Source organism: Anser anser (assembly GCF_964211835.1).
Source record: "Anser anser genome assembly, chromosome: 1".
NCBI lineage: Eukaryota > Metazoa > Chordata > Aves > Anseriformes > Anatidae > Anser > Anser anser.
Window position 1 is genome coordinate 63,216,056 of NC_139720.1, and position 27,357 is coordinate 63,243,412.

At 40.0% G+C, this 27,357-nt stretch overlaps 1 protein-coding gene across 1 annotated transcript; it reads left to right on the forward strand.

Annotated features, from left to right (window-relative positions):
* The first annotated feature begins 273 nt into the window (after positions 1–273).
* FAM180A (family with sequence similarity 180 member A) lies at positions 274–26,245 on the forward strand. The gene is made up of 3 exons (XM_083833172.1): positions 274–575; positions 24,061–24,161; positions 25,016–26,245. Exons 1-3 carry the CDS (start codon positions 500–502, stop codon positions 25,355–25,357), a joined length of 519 nt encoding a protein of 172 aa, XP_083689298.1. The 5' UTR covers positions 274–499; the 3' UTR covers positions 25,358–26,245.
* Positions 26,246–27,357: the final 1,112 nt, after the last annotated feature.

The following is a 27,357-nucleotide window of genomic DNA, read 5'->3' on the forward strand; positions in this document are numbered from 1 at the left end:
CCTGACTTAAGTGTCCAAGTGCAGCTGTACATCATTCCAGAGGAGCTTTCTGCCTTAGATGCAGGTTAATATACAGCCCCCTGTGTTACAGAGAAGTAGCAACAGATCTAGCACTCAAGGGTGTCCTTTAATGAGGTCGCTTGTGGCTGTTTATTGGACAAAAATAAATTCCAACTGGCCCATATAACAAATGAAAATCAACTGCAAAAATGTAATGATATTTATTCACACAGCTGCCAGCAAACTCACATGCACCATGAGTCATTCCAGATGTGGATAAAAACAAAGTCTGTCTGTGAAAGTAAGTTTCCTGATCCCGAGGAGACTTGGTTTGGGAGAGGAGCTGCACACTGACTTCAGCTGCACTCGGAAGATCAGACAGGTTCTCCTTCAAAGGGGGAGGGGGAGAGGAAAAACCATTTATTTATTCCTGAGAAGAAAGGAGGTAGAAAATAAAGAAGCCAATACATAGCTAGACATACGTATTTTAAAGAAAAGGATGCTTTGGAAGACTTTGTTGCTGCTGCTATTCTATTACAGTGCTCATGCCACTGTGACGTACAAATGGAGCAGAGGTAAGATTTAAGCATGAAAAAAACATTTAAGAGAAAACTTTGAGTTTGTAGATTTGGTCTGTAATAATCTTCCATTTTATATATGTGTAATTTGATCCTCACAGATCTGGAATTTCTTTTCTCTTTTAAGTGGGTCAGTTAAATAATTACATAGACAAAAAGAAAAATACACATGCATAAGTGAATAAAGGTTAAATTATTTATATATTCTGTTATAATAAAAAATACAAGATATATCCCAAGAACCAAAATTATGGTTTTTGCTTACTTTCTTCTTTCTCTTTCTCCTTTTTCTCTTGAATTAACAGAAAATACAGGTCATGAAACCTTAAAACAAAAACCTTTGCAGCCACAGGTGGCATGATTTTCTGCTCTACCAGGCAGATATCTGGTAACGGGAAACACAATAAGGCACAGATTGTGCAGGATGCTTGTGACACTGTGCTGGTAGACTAGCACACACAACATATAAAAAGATACCTAGGGTGTTATCAGGCTTCGATGGCCAATGCTACAATACATAGTCATGATATATTTGTATTCAAGTGTGTATATTTGTATTCAAGTGTATTCAAGACAGTAACTTATGAAACAGTTTGGGACTATTAGACTGCATATGAGATGCTTGCTTAAGAGCTAGTGAGGGTGGTCTTTCCCTCCCAAAAAGGATTTTTTGCTTCAGATACTGACATTTACAGATTTTTAAAGGAACTGGAGTCTGTTAAGTCAACCACTCAGGTGCCCTCTCCTACCCTCCAGCCCCAATCTTCCATTTCTTTCTCATTATAATTCCTTTCTAATCTGCTCTTCGGACTTGGTTTGAATTTTTTATGAGAGGCAAAGTCTGAATTCAGTAATGAAGAGATATACAATTCTGTTAAGTCTGTACCGATATTTAATTGTTCCTTACAGTCTTTGGGGCTTGCTGACAGGGCATCGACCCGAGACTCACAGTGTCAGGTTCTTTCCTTGGCTTTTACATCAGCCTCTTCAATGATACTGGATGAGTGATTGTGCCTTCACATACCTCACTTTCTTGTGACTGTACAATAAAGGTAATGGCACCAATTACCTTCATGAAAACCTTAATTCTCTAGATAAGTGTTTGTCTTTCCAGTGAAGACATATAAAAAGGTCATGAAATTAGAAGTAGATTTGCATATCTGAAGCATATATATATATGTAACATATATATATATAACATATATATATATATATATCCTACCTTTTGGAAGAATGAGGACATCCTATTTATGAAGGGGCGGGGGGGAAGGTGGGGGGAGAAGGAGGAAGGTCCATTTCCACAAAATAGTCACTACACAACTTAAGGACGTTCGTTGTTTGCTAAACCACTTACTTCAATTAAAAAACAACAAGACAACCTTCAAAGAAACCCATGCAATTATTAAAATCCAGTTTTAATCACCATGAACATTTAAAGGAAAACATCAGAACTCTGTTCTTCTTTTTGTGAAAGCAGATTATTTTCAAGCTGGAATCTCTACAGCTTGTTTTTTGAGACTTCAGAGGGAAAAGGAGATTCATTCACTGTTGTGATTAGGAGTCTAATACTCACAAATATTATATAGAGAGACCTTCTCAGGAAGAAACCAGACTTCTCCACAGCTGATGGAACTGTGCAGATGCAAATACGTCTTAAGGGCATGACTCCTTCAACAATAGCTGCTTCAGAGTACCTCCACTCCCTTAAAATATCTATGTGTCAGCCTAACCAATCCCATCCTATTCTGCAGTATCAAGGAGGGGAAAAGCACCATCCTAAGTTATGAATTGCTCAGAAACCTCAGAGGAAATTTGACTGAGTACCGAGGCATGACACACCCTTTTGCACACTCATTACCCTTCCCTCCCTCCACAAATGACAAATGACTTTTGTCTGGATTAAACCTCAGTTATTTAAGTCTTGTCCAACTCCCTATCTCTGTTTTGCAATAGAAAAGCAAAGACAGATCAGCATCTGGTGTGATGGAAAAGAAATACAAATCTGCATATCAGCTCCATATTGACTAGTAGTCCAGTTTGTTTACAAAACAGTTGGACAAGTAGTCCTGCTTTTATTACCAGCAGTTTTTGTTTGTTTGTTTGTTTATTTTCCCAGTAGAAATGATCAGTGAAAATTGGATAAAGCAAAGTCTAGCTTTTAATTAATTCATTTTTTTCTTTTCACTGGGGGCATCGGGGCACTTTGGATGTCTACGCCCTGTAACCAAGTATTTAGTCTTTGCTCAAGAACAAAGTCATGTGAGGAAAGACGATTGTGCTTGTGCTTAGTGGTGAGTGGGAACACCAGTCTGCCACCTCCCTGTGCTTTTATGAACATTAGTAAATGGAAAAAAAAAAAAAAAGCATAAACAAATCTTAGGTTGTTTTGTTTGTGTTGGGTGTTTTTGTTTGTTTGCTTGTTTTTTTTGTTGTTGTTGTTTTTCTTTTTTACTCCCTCATTCATTTGCATTAAAAATGATACACAGTCCTCAGCCTGCTGAGATCCAGCTGTGGACATTGGTACAGAAGTTACAGGCATACTTTAGTCACTAGGATAGACATGTTTAGAGTATTAAAGTAAGGATACTAAGTGAGCACAAAATGTTTTGTTTCATCAACACAGATTTCCTCAAGCCTTCTGTAGCCTTATCGGTATGATATTAGGCTCTTGAATTTTATAAACTGCATGTTTAGGGAAAAAATATAATGTTAGGTCTCTAATGAGTTGCTTTCCCTATGGAATGGAAGAGGTGAAGTGATATTAATTTCTGAAAGGCCGAAATAACAATTGCAGTCCTTAAAAGATGTGTTTGTTATAGAGACCAAGCAACAAACCCTGCCCTTTGACAATAAATAAATAAAAACTAACAAACAAAGAAAAAAGACACATACTGCTTGCCACCCAGCTGCTTTCTTCACACTGCTCTGATGAGCATCAGTATGTTGAAGAGCAGAAGTGAGCTTCAGATCTGCATTATAACAATTGCTTATTCCCTGAGGGGAAAACCCAAAGGCAAGTCTTGTTATACATTTCATCTCAGCTGGCAACATTTGCTTTAAGGGCTTCCTAATTCAAATAAACAGCACAAAAACAGTGGCATGCCTGTTATGTGGTTGCTTGGGGAGTGAAGACAGTGTGATTCCTTGCAGTTGTGGCTTCTTGGACAGCGAGAAAGAGATGCAATGGTAAGTGGGGGCTGGAGAAGGAGATACTGGAAGACAGAAAATTGAAAGACACAAAAAAAGAAAACCTGTGTGAGGAAAGGATATATTAGCTATATTAATACTTATGAGGTTTCATGCTTTTGGGAATGGCTATGCTGTGCCCTCCAGACCTTCAGCATTATTACAGTCACATCCAGATTTATCTGATCCACTTTATTTTGTACCTCTAGTGCTCAGTGAAAGTCAAAAGGTTGTTCCATAACACCAGGTGAATACTTCATTCTCCTTAGAGGCTCTCTGAAGAAACAGTTACTTGGAAGAACAGAAGGCCCATCCTCCTTGATTTCCCAACAGTGCAAACCTTTAGTATTTGCTCTAATGTTGTGGCAACTGAGTTTGCGAGTTTGATGGAGCAGCTGATACATGAAAAACTCTTGCAGGCTGCTTCTGCTGCTGGGCTTAGCTGCAGCAGGCTGGTAGCTCTCCAGTGCAAAGAGAGGGGGGACTATGCAGAAGAGAAAGAGAGACTGGCTGATACTAGAAACCCAGCCAGTCATTTTGTAAGGAAGCAGAGTTTAGCATTTTCTATGCTATGTGATCATTTGCTGCATACTAGGTTGCTGGTGATTTTACCACGTGGAAAAAAGATGAAAGCCTTGGAATTAGGGTATGCACAGCATCTCCACACCTTTCAACCTTATTTTCCTCTCTTCCACCTCATCTCTTATTGCACTGTTATGGCCAGGTACTCCCAGGCAACGTCTGGGATTCCACCACTGACAGTACTGCTTGTTCAACACTTTTGGCTTGGATGGTGTGAGCAAAGGGAATGTGGCTTGAACACAGAATGTAATTATGACACAAATGTTCAAACACACATATTCACCTAGCAGACCTCAAGGATACCAAATTATGGTTTTGGCTTCTTTAGGACATGTTGAGGTTTCCAAAGGTCTGGCCCAAGAGCGAAGGCAAATTGCACTAGCATGACTGGGTACAAGAACTTTTTAAAGTGCAACATCTATTTAACTTCCTTTGATTTTCATAAAGTTACTGTTATCCAATTTATAAAATAAGTATTGCACATAAAACACATATTACCCATGCCTGGCTGTGTAAAGTATGCTTCTTCTTATGGATAAAAAAATATTTACCTTTTCTCCGGCTCCTACATGGTCACTTGGAAAATTACCTCAGCTGCCCCGACTTCCCCGCTTGTAGGACCCATTCCACTGACCTTGATCCACTTGATCAATCTGCTGTGGATTTTCTTCCCACCTACCTTGAGTCTATTTCAGCAGCCTGTACCAATTCCTGTGAACACATGTTTATGGGCTGGAATGTCCTGGTTTGGGGGTTCATTTGCCTGATGCAAATCACTACCGCACTAATGATCACAGCTATACCTGTAAAGAGAAGTAGGCACTGTGTGAAAGGGATTGAAATTCAGAAGAATTATTAGCTTTGAAGACAAATAACCCGAAGAAGACAGCTTTTATAACTATGCTTTTATTTCCTCAGTTCCCTTGCAAAGAGTTGTAGAACAGATGAGTGTAAATGCAAAGATCTAAATAATAGATCTTTGAAAAAAAAATCCCACACTGTAATAAGTAGAAAGGAGTCATTTAAAGACTGTTTCCTGCTCTTCAAGAAATTAGAAGTAGACAAAGACAAAAATATGTTTTGAAGCAGGAAAAAAAAAATGGGAATTAATGAATGAAGGAGGCAACTAGGACATCTGCATGGCACAGTGGTGTGCAGAGCAGAGATCACAGACCCAGGGTGGAGGCAGCACAGCACAAGGCGATGAAGGGTCCCTATCTGGAGTCCGACCAAGGTGACAGTCACAATGTGGCATGTCCCCAAGGGAATGAGCTGTGCCTTTCAGCAAGGGTCACCTGTTTGGACCTCGTGCTACAATGATATGGCCATACTGTGTCTGGCTCTGACATGTCTGCCCTACGCTTTGCTGTGCAGCACAGATGTGGTCCTCCTGTTCCACTTAGCAAATCCCTTGGACATCAGCCACAGTGGGAGTCTGAAACTATAAAACAAGGAACTATTGCAGGAAACAGTAGGGAGTAGACTGAAGAAGGGGCTGAAAAGGGATTAATTCTTTGTACCTGTAAAAGCTGCTCAGTGTTGCAAAATATAGCTAGACTACAATAGCCCCTGAATGAATTTAACCTGAGAAGGATAAATATCCAATAGGGTAGGGCTGCAACTGTAATCAAAATCCTTTCTAGCATGTCCTGATTTCCCAAATGCTCCTCTAGAGGTAGTCTTAATTAATTTAAGCTGTATGGAGTATGATCCATGAATCAGGATTCACTGTGGATACCTGACGCTGAAAGACATACAAAGGGTGCTTAAAAAATCAAAGTTTATAATCTCTTCTAGGGCAATGGTGCTAAACTGTGATGATATCAGAGGAAGGATAGATTATAGTTTTTGCATTTTAGTAAGATCACAGGTGGATTTTGTACTCTATAAAATCAGTCATGCTGTTAACAGGGAAGGATCTAAGTGATTCTGAGACTCCTATCACCACAGAAAGCAGCCCAAAAATGGCTAAACCTTACAGCCCATATTGTCATAAATTGGTTGACAGAATCAAGTTAAAAAGGAAAAGAGCTCAATAATTTTAATGAAATCTAGGTAAAAAACATTAGAACATTGAAAAGAGTTATGAAGTAGAGCAGTTTTCAGTATTTGCTACACTAAGTGAGAAGTAGAAGATGAAAGTGACCCAGTAGAATCTTCTCAGTGATCCCAGGTCCATCCCAATACTGAGGACTAGTGAGCCAGTAAAACACATGCTGTTACTTTCATTTTTTAAATTATTTTTTCAGGATTTCTGCATGCCCCACATGTATTCGCATAGGTCACAGATGTAGAACTGCCATGGGATCTGGATCAGTATACACACTCCTTATCTCCCAGCCAAAGGACAGCTCAGAAGAACCTCTTGCCATCCAAATCCCTCCTTACACTTTCAGACTGAAATAGCTCTCTTCATCTTACTTTTACCAACCCAATCGCTGCTCCAAATGCACACTATTAAGCCAATGCTCTCCTCCACAGGCGAAGCAGCTCTGTTATGAATGAAATAACTCATCTACACTTGCAAAGACTGTAGAGCACTCTGTGAGTCCTATCCTGATTATCTTTTACTCCACTGCTCTGGCCAGAGACCCCACTAATACCTGACCTCTTGCAAACAAACATAGGTTAAAAATTTCCCTTCTCCAAAGAACTTTCAGTGTAATTAAGGAGAGTAAGTGTTAACATCCCTTTTCTTTGTGAGGCACAGAGTAATTTAATCATTTGCTCTGGGTTTCTTCAGGATGACTGCATGTGTGTAGTCCTGTATATTGGTTAGTGATGATTATATATTTTTTTTTTTTTCATGTTTCTGAAGCATAAAGTGCTTTTCTTGTTTCCTTGGGTAAATCATTCCAGATTCAGCAGGAAGGTAATGACTTCTCAGGCAGAATGAAATCCTGTCAGAAGCACTGAACAGTACAGTGTCATTGAAGAGAAAGTCAGCAGGTCTTAATGAACATCATCAGGCTGCAAAGGCTCTGATTACTCAGATTGTGACAGGCAAGATGTAAATCACTGAGGTAAAACATGGAACAGTGGAGTAATTAACTCTGCTTGCAAAGCCAGTGCTCAGGTTCAAGGCAGGACAGGACTTGTATGCTGGGCTGCAGTCCTGGAGACTAAAACTGGACTCTGCAAAACCATGCACTCTCCCTCTGCACCCCACTGAAGGGAACATCTGAGATGCAGAGAACCTAGCAGGATGCATGAACCCTGAGTTTTTAGCAAAACAGGGAGCCATCAAGGTATCACAAAAAGGAAGAAAAAATCAAACAGGATGAACTACAAGTAACATTTGTGCGAAGACACACAAAAATATATGTGGTATATCCGCCACAGCATACTCACTCATTGGGAGACATTATACCAGCCTGAGTCTGCATCCCAAGTCATGGGGCTCCCTGGCCTATTCAACATTTTATCCTTCACCAGTAGTTCTCTTTAACCCCCCACCCTCAGGTGCTGCAGACTGCAACCATAACCTGGGTTTTTTTTGCCTTGCTTCTGCTGCTATTGTGGCAAGCAGAGCTCCATACTGGGCTTGAGGCTAAGAAGAATGCAAGGAGGAAGAGAGCAGAGTTAAATAAGCTCCACTATTCCCAGTTTCCACTAACATTCCTTTCCTCTGGTGAAAGCGTATGTGGGGCCTTTCCTGGCTCAGCATGCTGGCTCGGTTTGGCAGCTCCCCAGTTCCCCTGAGATCAGCACGCATACCGCTCATCCTCTGGAAATTCCTCCCTGGCCACAGAGAAACAGGTCACCAGCCAGGAGCTGGGCTCCAAACTCCAGGAGTCTCTCTCTGCTCAGAAGGAGCCAGGTGGGTAGCTGAAAAAGAGTTGCTGAGAAAGAGAAAAATAAGCTCTTCAAAGCTCAGAGGTTATTTGGGAGGAAATGGGGTGGCAGAAGGGCAATGCTGTCCTGCAAGCACTTGATGGAGACCCAAATGCACAAGGTCTTCTGTGTGACCCACCCACACCCTTCCCTGGAATGGCTGTGGGGGAGCAGAACATTTAGGTTAGATTTTGCCTAGTTGTGAAGAGAGTAAACTGCTCCGGACTAGTTGTGGATATCTGCTGAGATCCAAAACATCAGGATTTCATCATTTCCATCTATTTGGCAGGTGGTGGCATACCCCAAATGGAGATGACGCTTCTGATCTCTTGTCTGTTTTGGAAAAAGTACAGACTTTCTAATCTGACAGGACTTTTTTGAGTAACTGAGAGGGAAACGAGAAGCAAAAGGAAAAGGCAGAAATGCTAAGAAAGAAAGAAGAGAGAAAAAGCTGAAGACAAAGGTAGCAAATTGGAGGAACGGGCATGAATGAGAGGAAAAGAAGAAAAGAGAGGAAAAGTTGACAGAGAGAGAAAATGTGATAAATGTGGATGGGAAAGAATAAAGCGCAGATTTGCTTAAGAATAGGGTAGCATTCACCCCCTTGTCAGTGTGATATGCATCCTCATTTGAACCTGCTCTTCAACAGATGTCCATCTGTCACAGCTGGTCTTCATCTTATCTGTCTACTTCTCAGGCTCATGGGCTGGCTGCATATATCTGCCTTTTCTCACATAAGCAGGACCCACATTTTCTTGTGGTCCTCACCGACCTGCCAATGCACCAGGATGGTGAGATTCAGTAGTCTGGGCAATTCACCACTGGTCACAGTGTAAAAGGTAAAGTTACTGCTGCTGAATCAGAAAGGTGTCAAGGTCTCCACATATCTCCTTTTGTTTGCCTCTCTCTGAGCTTTTTAAACTACGTAGGTATGAAAGGAACTCTTCCCCACTTCCCAAGAAACAGCCTGTTTTTTCCATGGAAGTTGCAAGAAGGTTTCTCTTTTACAAGGTTATAGAGCTACAGCATTCCCCACTAATACCCGTCATCTTCTCCCATTAACATCAGTCATAGCAGCAGTGACACAGTGGCACATGTCCCTGTTTCCCCCCTATCAGTCCCTGGAGAAATGCAAGCCAGTTCTGCAAGGCCTCATTTTCCTCCCTGGTTTTCATAACGCTCACAGCCATGACATTATGTTTTTGTTTGTGCCTGGCTCTAAAGAGGCACAAAGTAATTTTTTTATTGAATTTATTTATTAAATGCAGATTCTATGTCTGAGAGAACTGTTTGTGACTTAAACCCCCTCCTAAAATAAAAGGCATTTAACGCATGCTTCATTTTCGTTTACTGCTATTGTTCATGACTTGGCACTGAACAAGCTCCATTTCCAGTTAAATACTACTTGTAGACATCCTAATATAGTACAGCATGTTTTAAGTGAAACCATTCATTTGTCATAGTCACAGCAGCTTCTGGTTTTCTGGATCGCCATGCCAATTTGGCAGAAAGGTTTGGAAGGTGATAAGTCTAACGATAAAAACGTATATAAAGCTTGTTTTATTGCTTTCTTTCACTGGGGTTTTTACTAAACAGAGCTCAAAGGGGCAGACTTAGCTCAGCTTGTACTTAGTAAGCCCAAAGATCAGTTGGGTCCACACAAAAATACCCAACAAGTTTTCCTCAGTTGTGTGCCCCATTACAAGAATCTCATACAATCAGGCCCAGTTAGGCCCAAGTCGCAAGGGGAAGTGTCAAACAATAAGAATAGCCCAAACCTACTTTCTGTCTCAAGTCTGGGGTTCTTGCCGTCATTGCCTAACCCTCCTGCCTTTCTGCACCAAGTTCCTGTCTCTCACCATGCCCTGTCTCTCCCCAGAATCAAACCCAGATGCACAAAGACAGCAGCTGCTTGGCTGAGGCCTGAGCAACACTGAATACAGTGGATGGAGGGAATCCTCCGGGAATGCAGGGAGCTGAGAGGAAGATTCAGATATTTATCAGTGGGGCTGAGAAAGGCAAGGCAGTCACAAGCCATACATCACACAGACTGAGGGGTTGTCTTTTTAGGGTGTTGTATTTCTCACATTCACAGTGAGGAAATGTTGTGGGCTCCAGGCTCCAGATTATGAATAAGTATTTCAAGAGTCTACCTGGTATATAGCTAACCATGAGAAATTACATTTCCCTAGAAAGACACTTTTTTTTTTTTTTTTTTTTTCCAGAAATAGTATTTAGGGAGCAGGCTGTTGGATGTTTGCTGGGAAGTTCTGGATGCCCTTCAAACCCTGAATGACTAACTACATGTACCACAGACCATCCATCCAGCACAGATCCTCTTATGTCAGCCCAAATCTCTGTGCGTGCTGCTCACAGCCAGCACTGTCCAGCTGAGGTGAAGTCTAAAGCAGAATGAGATGTTCATATATTTCCTACAGAGGAACATATGGGGACTCAGGCAAAATAGCACCATCAATGCAGAGCTCTATTTCTACTTGCACACATTTGCCAGTGAGGTAAACATAACCAACCCATCATGTGTGTTAAATACTCTATACTCATTCCTGCTTTCTACTCACTGGATCAAAGAGATGTGTGCATCATTTCCAGCTGGCTTGTTCACTCCTGATTGAATTCATGCTGCCAAACAAGACAACTGTCAAAGAAACAAATGAGTCTCCCGACACCTCTGCATGTAAATGCTGCTGAACCTGAGGCTGGACTTCAACACCCCCTGAATGCCTGCTTGCTGAAGTGGAAAAGAGTGCTGGTCCTTCAACAGGGAGCAGCTATTTGAATATATTTCATTTTACTTGTCTGTTTTCAGACTACAGTGCATTTCTTTACAGGTGCTTTTGTTGAAAAAATAAAGCAAACATTATTTATATGAAGTTATAAATCACCTTCTGAATGTCCCTTTCACAACAGCCTAGAGTGCTGTCTGTAACCCAATGCAGCTGCTAATCCAGTGTGTCCTAGGAGTTCAGCCAGCTAGTTTGCATTCTACTTCATCTTTAATGTCTGTGCAATGCTTAGAGGTCAAAATGGAACTTAAAGAGTACTGCAGCTCCCATTTAGAAACATAAATATGGGGACAAGTTGTCCCTACCTCATTTTGTGGCCATGTGAAATGTCAATCTACCACTATAAAAAATTAGTTCGGTGTGTGTGTTGTGTGTGCTCCAGTACCTCAGACAGTAATTGCCTCGAATCTATAAGGTAGACCAATAATAATATTCCCATAATATGACAGAAGCAAGTTAGATGATGATGGCATAAAATGAATATCTATCACATGCTCAGACCTAGATGATCTCTATAAGCTTCCCTAGTGATCATCATTACCACCAAACTGAGGAAGAAATGTCATGCAGAATTATCACACAACGAAGTCTGGTTTTCATGAAGAGTGTTTCTCTAGACACAAGACCACAGAAGTCAGAATGACATAAAGATTTTTCATTAGCAGCTTATAATGACAAGCAAATGAGTGTAAACATACTGGAAAACTTTTCTAAGCAAACATATTTCATTGTGAAAGCATCAAATTGTTCAACTTAGTGAATCCAGGAAAAATCCAGGAAAAGGCAGGTTGATATTTACAATGTATCACAGCAACTTGCCTAAATTGCTCTTCCACAATCATAAAAATGTCTTCTCTTCCAGTTCCTTCATACAGAGGAGTTAAAATGAAGAATAAATTCCCAGCTGGTTTCAGTCAGCAACATGCTAGATGTTTTCACTGGAAATCAAGTCTTCCTTCCTTACTCCAGTTTTACTCTTCCTAAGTATAGAACATGAGATCATTAGCATTTTTTCCTTAAACATTTACTTAGACTATTTTCCTGGAAGCAAAAATCCATTTTACAAGTTCAGCTCAAAAGAAGAGACTGTACGGAAAGGAAGAAAAGCTCTGACTAATATCCACAACAAACTGGCAGGGTACTGTTGCCTGGGAGCCATTGGGTGATGACATCTGTAGGTGACAGGAGAGGGAGCAGCAAAAGATGCTGAGATTTGAACTTTCATTAATTTCAGAAGCAGCTGTCAGCATTTGGTTCCTTCCAGTTCCTGTCCTCAGAAGACAACGTATTTGAGTAATTTTGTTGACTGTAAGATTTCTGGAAGCCCGAATCTAACCTTCTTCTCTTCCTGTTGATTCCAAACATGCCTTTCACAGCACAGGGCTCTCTGTGACCTGGCTGCCCACAAAGCAGCATCACAGGGCTGGTAGTGCTAGTTCAGGTCATCTGAGGACCTCGTCCATGGTGTCCTGCCTTTAGCAGTTTGCAGCACTCAAGGTTCTGGCAGGACTTTCTGTATTTAATAGTGAATCCATTTGTACCTCAGTCTCAGCTTTATTTCAGCAGATTGTGAAACCTGAAAGGTCTAGAAATATTCAGATTTTAGGAGAGTGTGAAATAATAAAGAACAGTAGACAAAGGACAGCTTTGTAAAATGGAAATCCCATATATGTGTTTGTGGAGCGGGGGAGGCAGCTATAAAAATAAATAATTTTGCATCCATCCTTCAGATTACTATGTTTCTGACAACATCACAAAGATTGATGAAATTCTGTTGGCCCACCACTACATCTGCACACAATGAAATCCAACAATTATATTCTGTTATATTTGAGTTCTGTTAATTATTTTAGTAATATTTTCACTTAGATGCAGAAAATAACAAAATAGGGTCCAGACATTCATGCAGGTGTGAACCTGACAAAACAGATGTGTTCTTGTGGTAACCCTCCCTCACCACTCCAGAAGAGACGTGGTCCCCTCTGGCTCTTCAGCAGGGATACTGCACAGGTTTTCGCACTCCGTGTTCTGCTCAGGTGGCAAAACAGCTGTACCAGTTCAGTTCAAAAACAACGTGAATCCATCTTCAGCTCTGTTACATTCTCAGATGTCTTTTTTTTTTTTTTTTTTATCTTCACTACTAGAAAACACACAATGTTTTGAAAACGCATTGCTTCCAGAAATAATGTATTTCTTCACAAAAAGGATATGATATCCCCCTGGTTTTTGTTTATTGGGCAATGCTGATTTATACATTTTCTCTATCCAGCACATATTCATGTCGTTAAGAAAAATAGTAGCAGGTGCACTGACATTTGGAGCTCAATGAGCAGCTGTAAAAACAGCTGGGTCTGCCTTGGTTTTGAAGAAAAAGTAAAATCTTGGAGCAGAGGAAGCAGAGAAGTGGGATTTATGTATTCTCCTCTTACTGATTTACTTGAGCTTGGATGGGAATTGAAGGAAAGGGGAAGAAAATTCTGATTCTTTCTATTCTGAGGGAGAAGATATGATGAACACCGTAACTTTTATTTGTCCTTGGTTTTGAGCTGTGACATTGATACCTAATGAGTCTGTGGAGTAACTTGTCATTTCACACGTGTGCTGCTATATGTGGGTGAGAAGTTCATGCACAATTAAAATAATAGATAGTTTGTTATCAGTTTAATAACTGTTCCTAGATCCACAGTTAACTTCTGGAATTTATTTGCTGGTTGAAGGTATTCACAAATGGCTTAAGTGAATTATTGTAAGGTCCCTATCATTTCTTCTGTTTTCCTTTCCCTCAGCTAACAGTTCCATGATCTCAGTGGGACAGTTCCCACACAATAATTCACCACAGGACAACACAATCAGCACCAGCACTAATCCCTCGTTATTTTTCTTAATCTGCAGATCACATATTATGATCATAATATAATGTATTATGATGATATCATATATATTATGATCATAATATCATGATCATAATATCATATATTATCATATATCATATCTTAATCTGCAGGTCATATATTTTAAGTCAGTAGGTCCATGTATTTTTAAATTTGGACACCTGCACAGAATTTTGTACAGGGGCCCTTTCAACAGATCCAGTGCACTGTGTTTCGTTAATGCAGAGAAGGCAGACAGATTGAACTGGAAAACATCAGGAGACAGAAATCTAATTCTATTGCTAGCATGTGGTAGGGGACAGCCATTCTCTCAGTTAAAAAGGCAGGCTAATCTTGAAAAGAGCACGTAAATATATATAGTATTGGTTGTCTAGATAATATACATGATATTGTTCCTATTCTCTGAATAGACATTTTTTGGAACTGGCCAACAACAGCAATACATACTTCCACTGAAGAATCTGAGCTGTCATTCATGATTATGACAAAATCCATACTGCTCTCTGCTAGGTCTGTAGTTCAAACCAGATGTTTGATATTTTTTCTCAGCATTCATTCTTAGAATAAATTTGAAATATTCTTTGTGCCAGTTGAATTTACTCTGTTAAAAGTTCAGGAGAGTGTAAGCATAGAAGGGAAAGGAATGGTCAGTGGCTAGTGGTCCTGCAGCCTATCTTTATCTCTAGTAGGAGGAGTAACTGCACTGTGTGAGATGGCCATCCTCAGAAAGGAGACCATGAGCTTGGTGGTTAGATCAAGGGTGTGTAACCATGAGGAATGTCCTCTGCTTTTCCTAACCAGGGCTACCATCCATCCTTACATCATTCAAGAACTGGAATCATCACCAAATGTCCTAAGAGCACTTGGACCGCACTTTCACTGGGAGTTGCTCACAAGGAGGAGCACTGCTAGCGTAGCAGCTGTGATGGGAAACAAGGCAGCTAAAATCTATCATGTTTTTTTTTTGGTTTGCTGTTAGCCTTCATTCACAACCAGCCAGATCCCTGACTTGGCTCACCGTGTGGCCACACGACGTAGTAGTGTCGGCACAAAGGGGAAGAAGGAGAATGTGGGGAAGGCATACAAGACAGCTTCTTGCAGCTGCAGCCATGATGAGGTCAGCCTCAGAGAAATCCTAGCTGCACAGACACCTTTGCCTGCCTAGAAACCAAGGAAGCCTGACTGAAAAAGAAATTACAACAAAAAGAAAAAAAAAAAGAAAGAAAAAAAAAAGAAAAAAAAAAAAGGCCTTTCATACTACTTGGTGCTGAAACACCAACCTAGCTGCACATCTTCCCTCCCTTGTTCCCTTCATGGGAGATCTGGAAGTAGACCTAACCATCATTATATCCCTTCACTTGTAACAGACATTTTCAAAGCCATTTAATTAAGATTGCTTAATGTTTTTCTCTCATACAAGAGATCTTGGAGAGAAGTTCCTGTGAGCAATGTGATACACACAGGGAAGGAAAGGTGGCCCTGCAATGAGGAAGGAGACATAAAGCACCGTTTCATTTTCCACCTCTGCCTGAAGTTTCACAGGTTTCTAAAATTCCTTATTGCCTCTGTGTTAGGTCTGTGCAACAGTGTTAGTATCTCCCTTCTTTACTGTTGCCCTTTGCTCATGTAGTGCTCACCATAGCCCATCCCCAGTTCCTGGGACTATGGCAGTAAACCGAAGGACACAACTTTTCACTTCTTCTTTCGTTTAGTTAGTGTGTGTGTATTTCCTCTCTCCATTTCTGCTGCAGCAGCTTTACTCCAGCACATTAAAGGCTTTCTTGGCTGTTTGCATGTTTTTTATGAGCATAAATAATTCTAGGGGGGGAACATCCTCTTTATGACCAAGTGAAGAATAAATAACGCAGCATACATTGCTCCAGGCCGGGAACTGGTAAAAATGCTGTATAATAAAAATTCCATGTGAGGCAATAAATTCTGAGACCATTTTAGTTGATTGATGCTAGTCATATCTTTCAAACCATCTACTTAAATCATAAAAGTTAAAATCTCCTCCACCTCTCACAATCACAGGCTCAGGTGGACTGTTTCCTTCTCTAGCAGTCTCCATTTCTATAAACTGTTTTTTTCTTACTTATGTTAAGTAACTAGAAAGGCTATTACAATTCTTGTTTAATATAGGTCTCTGTTACACATTAATTTAATCTAATGTAGTCTAATCTAGTCTAATGTATCTCAGGATATTTATGAAGTGCAGAAATATAAAGTGGATTGGTCAAACTTTATGGAACTAAGACACCCATTTAGAAAATGTGTTTCTTTAAAAGTAGTTAAATAATAAAAATTAACTTTGGAAAAAAATGATTAGGTCATTAACTAAGTAATTAAATACAATCTGTTAATAATTCTAAGCTGATTTTTTTCCTCTTTTTTACTATTTTTTTTCTAAACAGTGTTACCTGTTACTGATTTTAGTAGGAAGATCTACTTCTTGTATCGTTATTGACAAAATTCAGACTTTCAAGATGGAGCTTTTTTCTTTTAACCTTCCATTTATAAGTAAAGAAGAAACAAATCTCTATCCTCACTTTTAGTCAACGGGCAGATAAAAGGATGGATCATTGACATTATTAATTTTATTCTTAGAAGCTAAGATACCAATGATATGGAGCTGAAAGTACAGAGAGGAAAATTCTCTTGGTAGCTGCTTTTAAAAATGTGTTAGTTCATCTTGGTTTGTAATTAAAATGTCTTCTCCATCTCTCTGCTGTGTTCTCGTAAGGGGCACTGGGATTTCAAGTCCCTGTAATGGAGATTTTAATGTATTAAAGCTGGAATGTACAAGTTTTGCATAGTACTTGTTGTCATGGGAGCTACTTTTGTGAGTAACTGTAATTCCACATGCAGGTCTCAGAAGCTGGCCTATAGCACTGTGATGATTTTCCCTAGTCTTTCTTTTTTTGTGTGTGTGTGTGTGTGTGCGTGCTTGTGTGTGTGGTTCCCTTCTTTCTGTTCCTCTTATTCTTCCTTCAGCTTCCCACTCATTTTATTTCTCCTGTGCTAAAGCAAAGTGTTCAATCATTTCTAACACCACAGTTTTATGCATGAAGACAAAATGTCTGGAAGTATTAAGAAACATTGCCTGAGCACGCTCCATTGCAGTGCTGGCCAGTCAAAGCTCAGGTCTTTTCTTGGCCGAGAATGCAGGCCCAGGACAGTTTAAACACCTTATGGGTGATGAACCCACAGGGGACAAGACAAGTACAGGACAAGAAGTAAAGAAGAATGGGATTACTGCACATAAACCTGCTCATCATTATTTTCACTGCCAACCACACTCTTTCCATAGGCCAACACCATTTCACTTTGGAGGAAACAATGCTTCTCGAATCAAGATCTGTCCCAGACACAAAGTAGGTAGTTGCTTAAGAAAGCAAAATATGTATTGCCTTTGTATGACTGCAGAAAAGTAAGGACAGGAATTTCACAATCAACCTGAGGCAGTTAACTAGGGATTCCTGCACCAGCAATGGAGCAACTTAACTAAAACTAAAGCTCTTTATGTATAAAATATACTTCTTGGCTGGTTGTAAACTCTCATCAGTGAGATAATCAAAGTGAAACATGAAACAAAAAGCTTTCCTCAAAGGCATGCAGACTTTGAGACTCATGTCTTTTTCTCTGTAGTGTATAGTCAAGGAAAAGCATAGAGACCAAAGTCAAAGCAACACTTCTCATACACCATTAAAAAAAAAATCCTCTTGTGAGAATTTAAGATATTTGCCCTAAGATCCAAGGCAACAGTGACCCCTGAGAACTGCCCAACAGCCTCCACAACAAGTTCAACAAACCTAGATCACTAATAATTTCTACATAGCTTTATAATGGCTGCTGCATCTGCATATACAACTACCTTGTGGGCAGTGTTCAGCTCATTTGCTTTTGCAAATGCTTGAATTCTTCTTAAGTAAAGAAGAAAACAGAAAATCTGTTATCAGGTTATCAACAAATATCTTCTCTTGACAGGATGCTCTAGGTATGCTGAGATCCATTTAGTGCAAATCCCAGGCAGGTGAGAAAAAAAATGTCATGATACCAAGAAAATTTCTAGCTCCCCAATGGAATTAACATATGCTCCAGGCTGATTAAGAGCAATCTTAAAAGGCTTATGCGTCTGGCAAAGGAGCTATTTTCTCTCTCTCTCTCTCTCTCTTTTTTTTTTTTTTTTGACTCTTGAAGAAGCTAGCATATATATATACATGTAAAGGGAAAAAAAAAAAAAAGACTGAGCAAGTTTACATATTTGTTAAATTTTCTTTTCTAACCATGTGATTTTTAGGCTACCACTGGAGTATGATTCAAATGCTGTGTTATGCTCTGTTTCTCTGGGCTTGTTATAGGACAGAACAAAAATAAAAACCAATGAATTAATTAAAAAAAAATGTTTTACGTACTTTACTGAGCCATCATGAGCAATAACCTATCAAGTTTTACATTTTCATTTCCTTCCATGTAGTGGGTAGCGTATTTGTTTCCATGCACTCTGAGAACTGAAAAGTTCTTTTGTAGCAATAACCTTTATTCTCTGGTTTACTAATACAATGCATCAAAATAGAGAGAAATTGTTCTTCTTATAATATGGGATGCATTCATTTCCTCCCATTGAGATCTAGGAGTCCTGACTTCAAATGTCTTTGGCAAGAAAGGGAAACTTTTGCTCTGAGGAATCAAGTACTACAGAGCTTGTACCAGTTTCTCACTACTAAGCAGTGGTTGTGATCTTGTAATAAGAAGATGGTTATGGTGATCTGAAAGGATATGGTTTTACTACAGTTGCAGGTAAAAATGTAAAAGAGTTTCAAAGATGGCTCTTCTTTTTCTGGTGCATTACTGCCTGTGCAACTGCTCTCTTCCTTGTAATCTCAGAAATAAGGAGTTGGTCTCAAAAATCTAGTGATGCCCAAATAAATGATTTTCACTGCTTTCTTTGGAGTCAGGCTCTAATAATCTAAGACAGAAAGACAAAACTAGCAGCTGCAGACTTGAATTTGGCTTGTAGAACAGCTCCACTTGGGCCACTGCATTCACATATGTCAATAGGCAAATGCTGCTTTCAGGAAGTCAAGCACAAGCCCTCTTGTTACTCTGCTCCTCTTGTCCTTCATTAAAAGGGTCCAAATGAAGCAATTAGATAGTCCTTTTCCATGACCCTGAAGTCAATCAAAATAATTCCTACTGAGTCATGATCCCAGTTAAATTGGGTTCATGTCCCAGGAACCCCAGGGAGGTGTACATGCTTTGCCAGGATGGCCCCCACAGGGCCTGATTCATGCTCTTGGCTTGATACTTCTGGTTTTTTTTTTTTGTTTTTTTTTTTTTTTTGTAGGGGAGGAAAATGGCATTGATGACGCACAGACAATTCAGTAGTCTTGCTGCTATGCTCTGTACTTGTTGAGCAAGCACATCACAGTGCTTGAATCAGGAAAAAAATGCCATGAGCAGGAGCAAGTACTGGAAAGCAAAACCAAACAGCTACACTGTCACCAGTGAAACTGCATAGAAAATCTGGGAGAGGCTCACAAATGTCTATCTTGTGGATACTGAGGTCCAGAAAATCCTTGCACAGTTCTTAAAAGAGATGAAAACATCTTTAAAATAAATCTATTGACAGCTTCAGACTTGACATTACATTTAAGCAGTAAATAAGTCTCTAAGATGTTGTGAGCTAAACAGTTAAAAGCAGGCCAATGAGTTGGTGAACCCTGCCATAGCTCTTAGTAAAAAACCTGGGTAGTCCTTAAGGAGAAGTGGAGCTGAGCCAGTAGTTGTGTGAGAGTGGTCACACTCCTGCCATGAGCAAGAAGACGGGTACGCCTCCATTTCATTTTGTGGGGCACTTTCAGCTGCCCTTAGGACTAGACTTGTTGGCTGCCCACCACCTTCAGGCATGAGCAGTGGTGCACTCCAAGGCACAGATTCAGGCTGCTCAGGGTCAGGCGGGTGGGCTGGGAACAGGTGACCATGTTCAGACACACTGCTCTCATCTCCCTCCAGCCCTGAGGCCTCTCTGTGCAGTGCGGGTAGGCAGATCTGGGAACACTCCTAACACCTCTCTGAAGAGGGGATGCAGAGGAGGATGAGTGTCAGTACACAGATATGTAATAGAAAATGTTTACAGTAATATTAATCAAAACCTTATTTTTCTTACCTTATCTCCATGTATCAGAAGCTTTTCATTATGTGACCACTCAGCCCTTTGCACAGAAGCACCCATAACTCAGTTGGAGATCTCTCAACATATTTGTAACACAAGTAAAAACTACAAATCAACAGCAGCTTATCCATTGCCTTATAGCTCTAGCTTGGGCCTTCTATGGCAGTACTGACTGGGGATCTCTTCTCTTCAGACATTCACAACTGCTGCCACTAAAATGAATTGAATTGTCCGAATCAGCACCATAAAATAATGCACCCTGTTCTGAATCTTGCTATGACATAGGGGAGAAAATAGATAAGATACGGTAACTCTTCAGGAGAAGAAAATGGTAAAGAGATGGTAACTTTCTTTTGAAAAAGAAAACTGTAAAGAGATGGCAACTCTTCTATTTATTGGTATTGCCCAGCTAACTTACATCAGATCTAGAAGTAAATGCAGGAGGAAGTAAAATCAGCAGAAAAGTTTTAAGTGGAATTTGTAATCACCAAATGTAGAAATTAGCTGCAAATTTTTATCTGTCTCAGCTTTTTTTGCTAAACTTACGTACATGTTAATTTAGTGTGATAAAAGTCAGAGAGTACTTGCTCTAAATGCTCACATGATCTCTGAGGAACTCGTGAATTCATGGAAAGGATGGTGGAGGCAGTGATGGTGGAAGGATTTGACTACTGTGCAGGAAGAAGGAGAAAGGAAATGACTGGAATAAAATGTGAAGCAGGAAAATCAGATCATCATGACAAATACAAATGAGCTCAGAAAGAGTTTCTGAGTAAAGTTTGTAAGAACTGTAACAAAGTTTAATATGTTTTGGGAACAAGATAATGAGATCAGGGAGTCAGTGCTAGTCTGGCCCCTACAGAGGATGGTATGATTCTGATACGCATACAAAGCTGTTTCTCACAGTGTAGCAGCTCAGACCATTGTCCCTTTGAATCTCCTAAAGTAATATATGTCAACCTGAGAACAGCATGTTAGGAAAACCCAGCTGCCTTTCAAGACGTTACTTGTGATTCTGCAAGTGTGTCAGTACTAAATCAATAATATGTTATTCAATATCCTGAGGACTCCTTAAGAGAGTTTTTTTCTGGGCAAATGGTGATGGGCTGGATCTGATGACTCCTCACCAAGCCCCACTGTAGGAACCTGCACTTGTCTGAAAGCTAAGAGCAAATAGTGTGGTGACAGAAAGAATAACAGCACTGAAACAAAATGACACAGACAACTTTTCCATGGCTCAGGGAATATTTGAGCTGTGAACCATCTGCATATGCATAGGTACTTTGTACACTGGGTCTGGTTCCATTGAAAAGTCATATAAAAGAGATAAAAATGAATCATCACCACTATGGACTGGATTTCTGCCAGCTGCTTAGAAATTAGAATTTTAATTGCCCAGTAATAAAAGTTTTAATTACTCAGCAATTAGTGTTTGAAGTTTCAAGTCCTTCACAAGCACTCAAATGCATTCTCCAGCTGCCAATAGTGAAAGATGAAATAGCTCCAGTATGTCTCGGTAAAGCTATGAGCAAGAATGATGAACATCAGTGATGGAGCAGCAGCAGAAATTGTGGATAGTTCCACAGTGCCAGTGGTCAGCCAGTTTGGCTAGGTCAAACCCAGGCTGTAGGAAAGCTGTGTTCTCTTTCCAACAGCAGGAAGCAGATAAGGATTCTAGCAAGGAGGTTGTTACCAAGACAGGGCATATTGACTTTCAGGTGAAGAACGGACCTAGGAGACACCTGTCCTTTTGATCACTTACATCATTCCTCCCACAATCCTCCAAAAAGCTACTACACCAGAGCAAATTGAGCAAATCTGAGTTGACTCCTCACATGAAGGCAAACACACCTGCAGAGCAGAACTTGCAGACAGCTTTTGACGTGTCCCAAGCTCACCACCTCCTCAGCTGGGCCAGACAAGATGGTCAGGTAGTAAAGGCGTCATGGTGGGGGAAAGACTACTGCAGAGACCAAGTAGTTGTCTGCACTTCTGTTCCTTTACTTGGTGCATTTTCTCTTTCAGGATTTTAGTCACATATTGTGCAGGTACCATTCAGTTCCTTAAGGAAGTTTTAATCCACACTCATATGGATTTGATATTAAGCACTGAGCCTTATATGAAGAACCGTGTCTTACCAAAATTTCATGACACCCAACACTGTAGGATGTATTTACAGTTAGTAGTATCCAGCTGCAGGATGTTTTTTGCAAAATAGCAAACTATTTTACCTATACTATATTCCCCCATTAATTCAAGTCCAAAATACCTTTTCCTAGATCAAGCATGTATTACTTTATACCTGGTATTATCCCAAATAATTTTCCATATGCCAGATAGCAAAGATTCTAATTAATTAAATCTCTTAGGGTCTGGTTTCTTTCTCATTGTATTATAAGAACTTAAACATCATTAACAAGTCAAAATTTAACAAAGTCAACAGCTGGAAACAGTCCAGGAAACAGGAATACATTCAGGCTACAGAGTTTAAAAGAAACTATAGATTTTTGATCTGCTTAGGTAATCAAAGAAGAAAATTCTCTGAGGAACTGTATGGTCAAGGAGCAGAGACAATTTTTCCATAAAATTAGAGTTACTGCAGAATTTTTTTGCATGTCCAGCATAGAGAGCTTTAAATAACATTGAGATCTTCTACAGGCAGCATGCAAAATCCATCACAAGAGCTTTGGCAAAAAAAAGACAAAATTGAGCTAGTTAAAATATTTCATGGAAAAAATATGGTAGATAGAGGGTGGGATGAAACTTCTCAGAAATTTAAAATAAGTTGAGTGTCCCATTAAATGTTACTAGTAACTATAGAACTGTTTTTTGTTGTTGTTGTTGTTGTTTGTTTGTTTTAATATATTTAATTTGGGGGGGGTGGGATGGGGCAGGAGGGTGTTCATAATGCCTTTTTTTTTTCCTCCTTGTCTAAACTAGTTACCAAATTTACTTAGTGTTGAACAGCTAAAGTTTTGAAATGAAGTTCATGAGAAAATTCACCAATAATCATGTCAGCACAGCTTTAAAAACAAACAAACAAACAAACAAAAAACAAGAACCAAAAAAACAAACAAAAAAACACCTTCCTGTTTCCAGATATTAGAAGAAATCCAGCAAATCCAAACTATGGTTACCATATCTAAACATCAACATCCAAATCATATACCTATAAAATTGAACAAAATATTTTTTTTTTCCTGAACTCCAAAAGGAGTTTACAACTCTTACTAATACCTAGTTAGTAACTCAAAGCCTTTTGGTGGTCATCTTCCAGCATCAGACGTTTTCTGTGCTCCTGACTGCACAGTTCATTGTTTCTGTAAATGTTTTACCACACTGGGGTGCTGGGTTCAGGGGATATATGTGTGTTTTATTTTCCTAAGAGAATATCCATAGTGCATTTTGCAACTGTGAATAAATGCCTAACTGTGACAGACTGGGCTGTGTCTAGCTATAAGGCTGTGTAGTATTAAGGTCATAATAAATTGGGATTCACCTCATTGAATTTAGCTGTCTTGTTCAAGCTGGTACCAGGCTTAATGAAGAGACATAGCAATTTCAAAAGGATGAGTCACTCCTTCCAGACATAAATAGCCAGGACAGATGAGGTAATCTACTCTCTGGAGGTGCTCACTGTCAACTAAAGAGAGATCAACTTTTAGACAGCTGAAACCAGGAGAAATGTAGGTCTTAGAAGTGTGACAGCAGGAGAATGGCCTGAAGAACATAGGCTGTATGGAGGGTCAGTATTGGTTTCCCATTGCAGAGCCAGGAGAAGAACACAAGTTTCAGGCTATATTGTTGGTGCAGTTGTCATTACTATTCCTTATTCTGTGGCTGCATCTCAGAGTCCCAGGCCTGGATGACAAACCACTCTGCACTGGGCTCTCTACAGATAAGGAACAGACAGTTAACCTCTAACTTGATTTTTTGATTACAGTCAAAACAGTCCATGTGGCCCATTTTATTTACAGTGAGAAATCATACTTTCCATAATTATTTTCCAGCTATGCTTTACCCAGCTGCTCAGCGATTGAAGAGGTCCTCAGCTGCCTTCCTTAATCCAGTGCTACAAAACTCCTTGGAAGACGTGGTCCTGCTTTATGAGGTTCAGTATATGGGAGCAGATGGTTCCTCTATCTCTAAGCAAGACTGGGGTTACTTTTCATAATGGGGTTATCCATCATATGTCTTCATACCTTTACTAATCCCAGCTTTAAACCCATTGCTGACTATATAGTAGTTTACCAAAAGGGAGGGAAGAGACATATAGACACCAAATGCAGCTCTTTCAGCACTTAAGCAGGCAGCAGCTGCCTGCAGTACCTCAAATGTGGGTTCTAGCTCACTCACAGGCAAAGTGAAAGACGGAGTAAATGTCTCTGAAAGTAACTTTCTTCCAGAACAGTTATATATTAAAAGCACGATGTATTTTAATTCTTTGATCTGAGTCTCAGTCCCAAACTAATTGTCCAAGCTATTAAAACAACCAGTATCAATCGCTGCAGAGTAATCCCACAGGCATGACTCTTTTACTTCAAAATTATTCAGGTCCCCTTTTTCCCATCAGTGGAGACTGCAGATGTAATACAGAGTCCAGAGCTGCTGTCCCTGTGAGTGTAAATGAGCTTTCCTAATTGTATTGCAGTCCCCTCCTCTCTAATTCTCACATAGCACTGGCAGCAACCTCTGCCTGTTTTGGACAACAGGAGACTACCTGATTTTCCTCTTCCTTTCTCCTTTCCCCATAGCCCGTCTCTAGTTTTCCCAGGTGGGTAACAGAGGAGTCCAATATTCACATAGAGACTTTCTGGTTTGCCACACCACCAGGCAGTGCTCTGAGAGGTTTGTCTCCATTTGACCTGTAGCAAAGACCTCAGAATACGTTGTTAATTTGTGTTTGCTTTGAATAGAGTCTCTTGGAGAAGATAAATAGCTTTCTGTGTTCTGATTTTGTACCAGTTTCTTTTAGCCGAGCTTGACATTGACAAGAGTCAGAGGATCTCTATCAAAGATGAGGAACTGGCTTCACTGAGGAAGGCTGCTGAGTTTGACACCATCTGCAATGAGATTATCCCCAAGAGCATCACAGAGATCCGCAGGCTGAGTAGCAGGCTGTCCTCCTACCCGAGGGTCCTCAAGAAAGAAGACTTTGAAAGGACAGTGCTGACCATGGTCTACACAGCCTACAGGGCTGCTCAGTCCCAGGGGCACCAGAAGGACACTTGGGTTGAATCTTTTGTCAGTCTTTACAAAGCCCTGAAGCACGACCTGATGTTCCCATACAGCAAAGAGCCATCATAATGGGAGACTTGATACAACAACTCAGCCATCTCTTCTGGTTGATAAGGGACACATGTAGCACGTCCACCACTTTATTCTATAAAGAATTTAATAGCCTGCTTCATGAAAGATTATTTGTTTTCTAGCTCCCTCTTGTGGAATCGACTTTATAGATACAAGTTAAATGGGGAAAAAATGTTATTTTCAGTCCCCAAATTTTGTTTTTGTGCTGGCTTAGAGGCATGTTCTGTGACTGGAAAATAAGGGAGTCCCAGATGGGTATGCCCGTATCTAATCTGCATGTTTCCTATAAACAATACATAAGTACATGATGCTTATGCTCCCATACTTATGTGTATGTGCTGGAAAATGCTGCTTTCCTAGCTGGGAAAACAAGTTCATATTTCAGCTGCTCAGTAAAAGAATATTAAAAAGAGTTGCAAAGGTCCTCTGTGAAAGGGAGAGGATTCGTTACTGTCAGCCTCCAGAAATTATGGAAAATATATTAATTCCAAATATTCTTGTAAATAAGCACTGTCTGACTCACTTCATTTGGCTGAGCCAATTTTTAATCACAATAACATTTGTGGAAGACAAAGGGCATTGTGAACACCAGCAGCAAACAATGCCTGTGAACATATTCCCTGCTCCCCAGAACTGCCCTTCCAAACAGTCTGCAATGACTCTTTCACTGTTTGCACATGACTTTGCTTCTGCTCCTTTGTTTTTGAATAGAACGTGGATTTGTCCTCAGTGGAGTCAAAGGCAAAACAAAAGCCCTGTTTAATTTAACAATGACAATATTTTCCTGATTCTATCACTTGAACACATATCATCTAAAGTAGTGCTTCAGAATCCCTCTGAGGCAAGGGAAGAAGGTGGATTAAAACATACCTGGTGCTGAATTCATCAGTGTGGCTCATTTTTGATTGTAAATTAAACTGTTCACCTGTGTATATGTGTGTGCATGTTTGTGCATGTGTCTGTATGTATGCGCATGGAATAATTCTTTTTATTCACTCAGGGAACAATTATATCCAACCATCTAGCAGAAGAGGCTGTTCATCAGTCCAGCATTGGAAATCATGAATTTGTGAACAGAGGAAAAACAGTACTTGTTTATAACAAAACCTGTTTGTAGAATTAGTGCAGCAGATTATTACAAATTGGAAAAAAATATATATATCATGGAAGATGTGGCTGTAATGGACAGGAAAAGGAGATCTATCTTGTGACACAGGTGACTAGCAATGAAAGATCTAAATCTAAACTTTTCTACAGCAAACCCACAGATTTTTGTCAACAAGTTATACAAATGCTGTTTCTCCATCAATATTAAACGTGTTTCTTCTTCCAGAGTATGGGGAAAAAAAAGCTGAGCATATTTCATTCTTTCATACCAGCACTCTCTATCTATTTAAAAAATATCTTAAGGAGATTGGTTCAAATCACAAAAACATGAGACTCTACAGGGCAGCTGAAGACCCTAAACCCAGTTCTGAGACATGTTTAATTGCTTCTGTATCACTTGAACAAAGGAGCAATAAACTCCATGTCCTTTAACAAGGATACTCCAACGACTGGAGCTGAAAAAGTCCATCCAGCATCACCTGGTTGTAGCTAACCAAGTGGCTGCAGCAAACCAACATTGCAAGCAGTCAGAGCATATTGGGCTTGGCAATCACCCATGGGAATGTGGAACTGCAGCGGCCTTAGGGGCAGGCTAGAAATGGCATAAATAGCTGGAAAAAGGGCATATAAAAGTCAGAGTCAATCCTGTTCCTCCCTAGCAGTTACAGTATCAACATGCATGGGTGTACATCATTGCATGCATACACGCATATGTGTAGATGCATTTTTACACCTTAAGACTTTTGCTGGCCATCTTCAAAACCTTACTGGTTTACATAAAAAGAAACTGGAAACCTCAGCCACAAATATATCCATTTTCTGTACTTGCACACACAGTTCAGCACCCTCAAAGCAGCCTTGTGCTACAACTCACATGCCTTTTAAAGCCT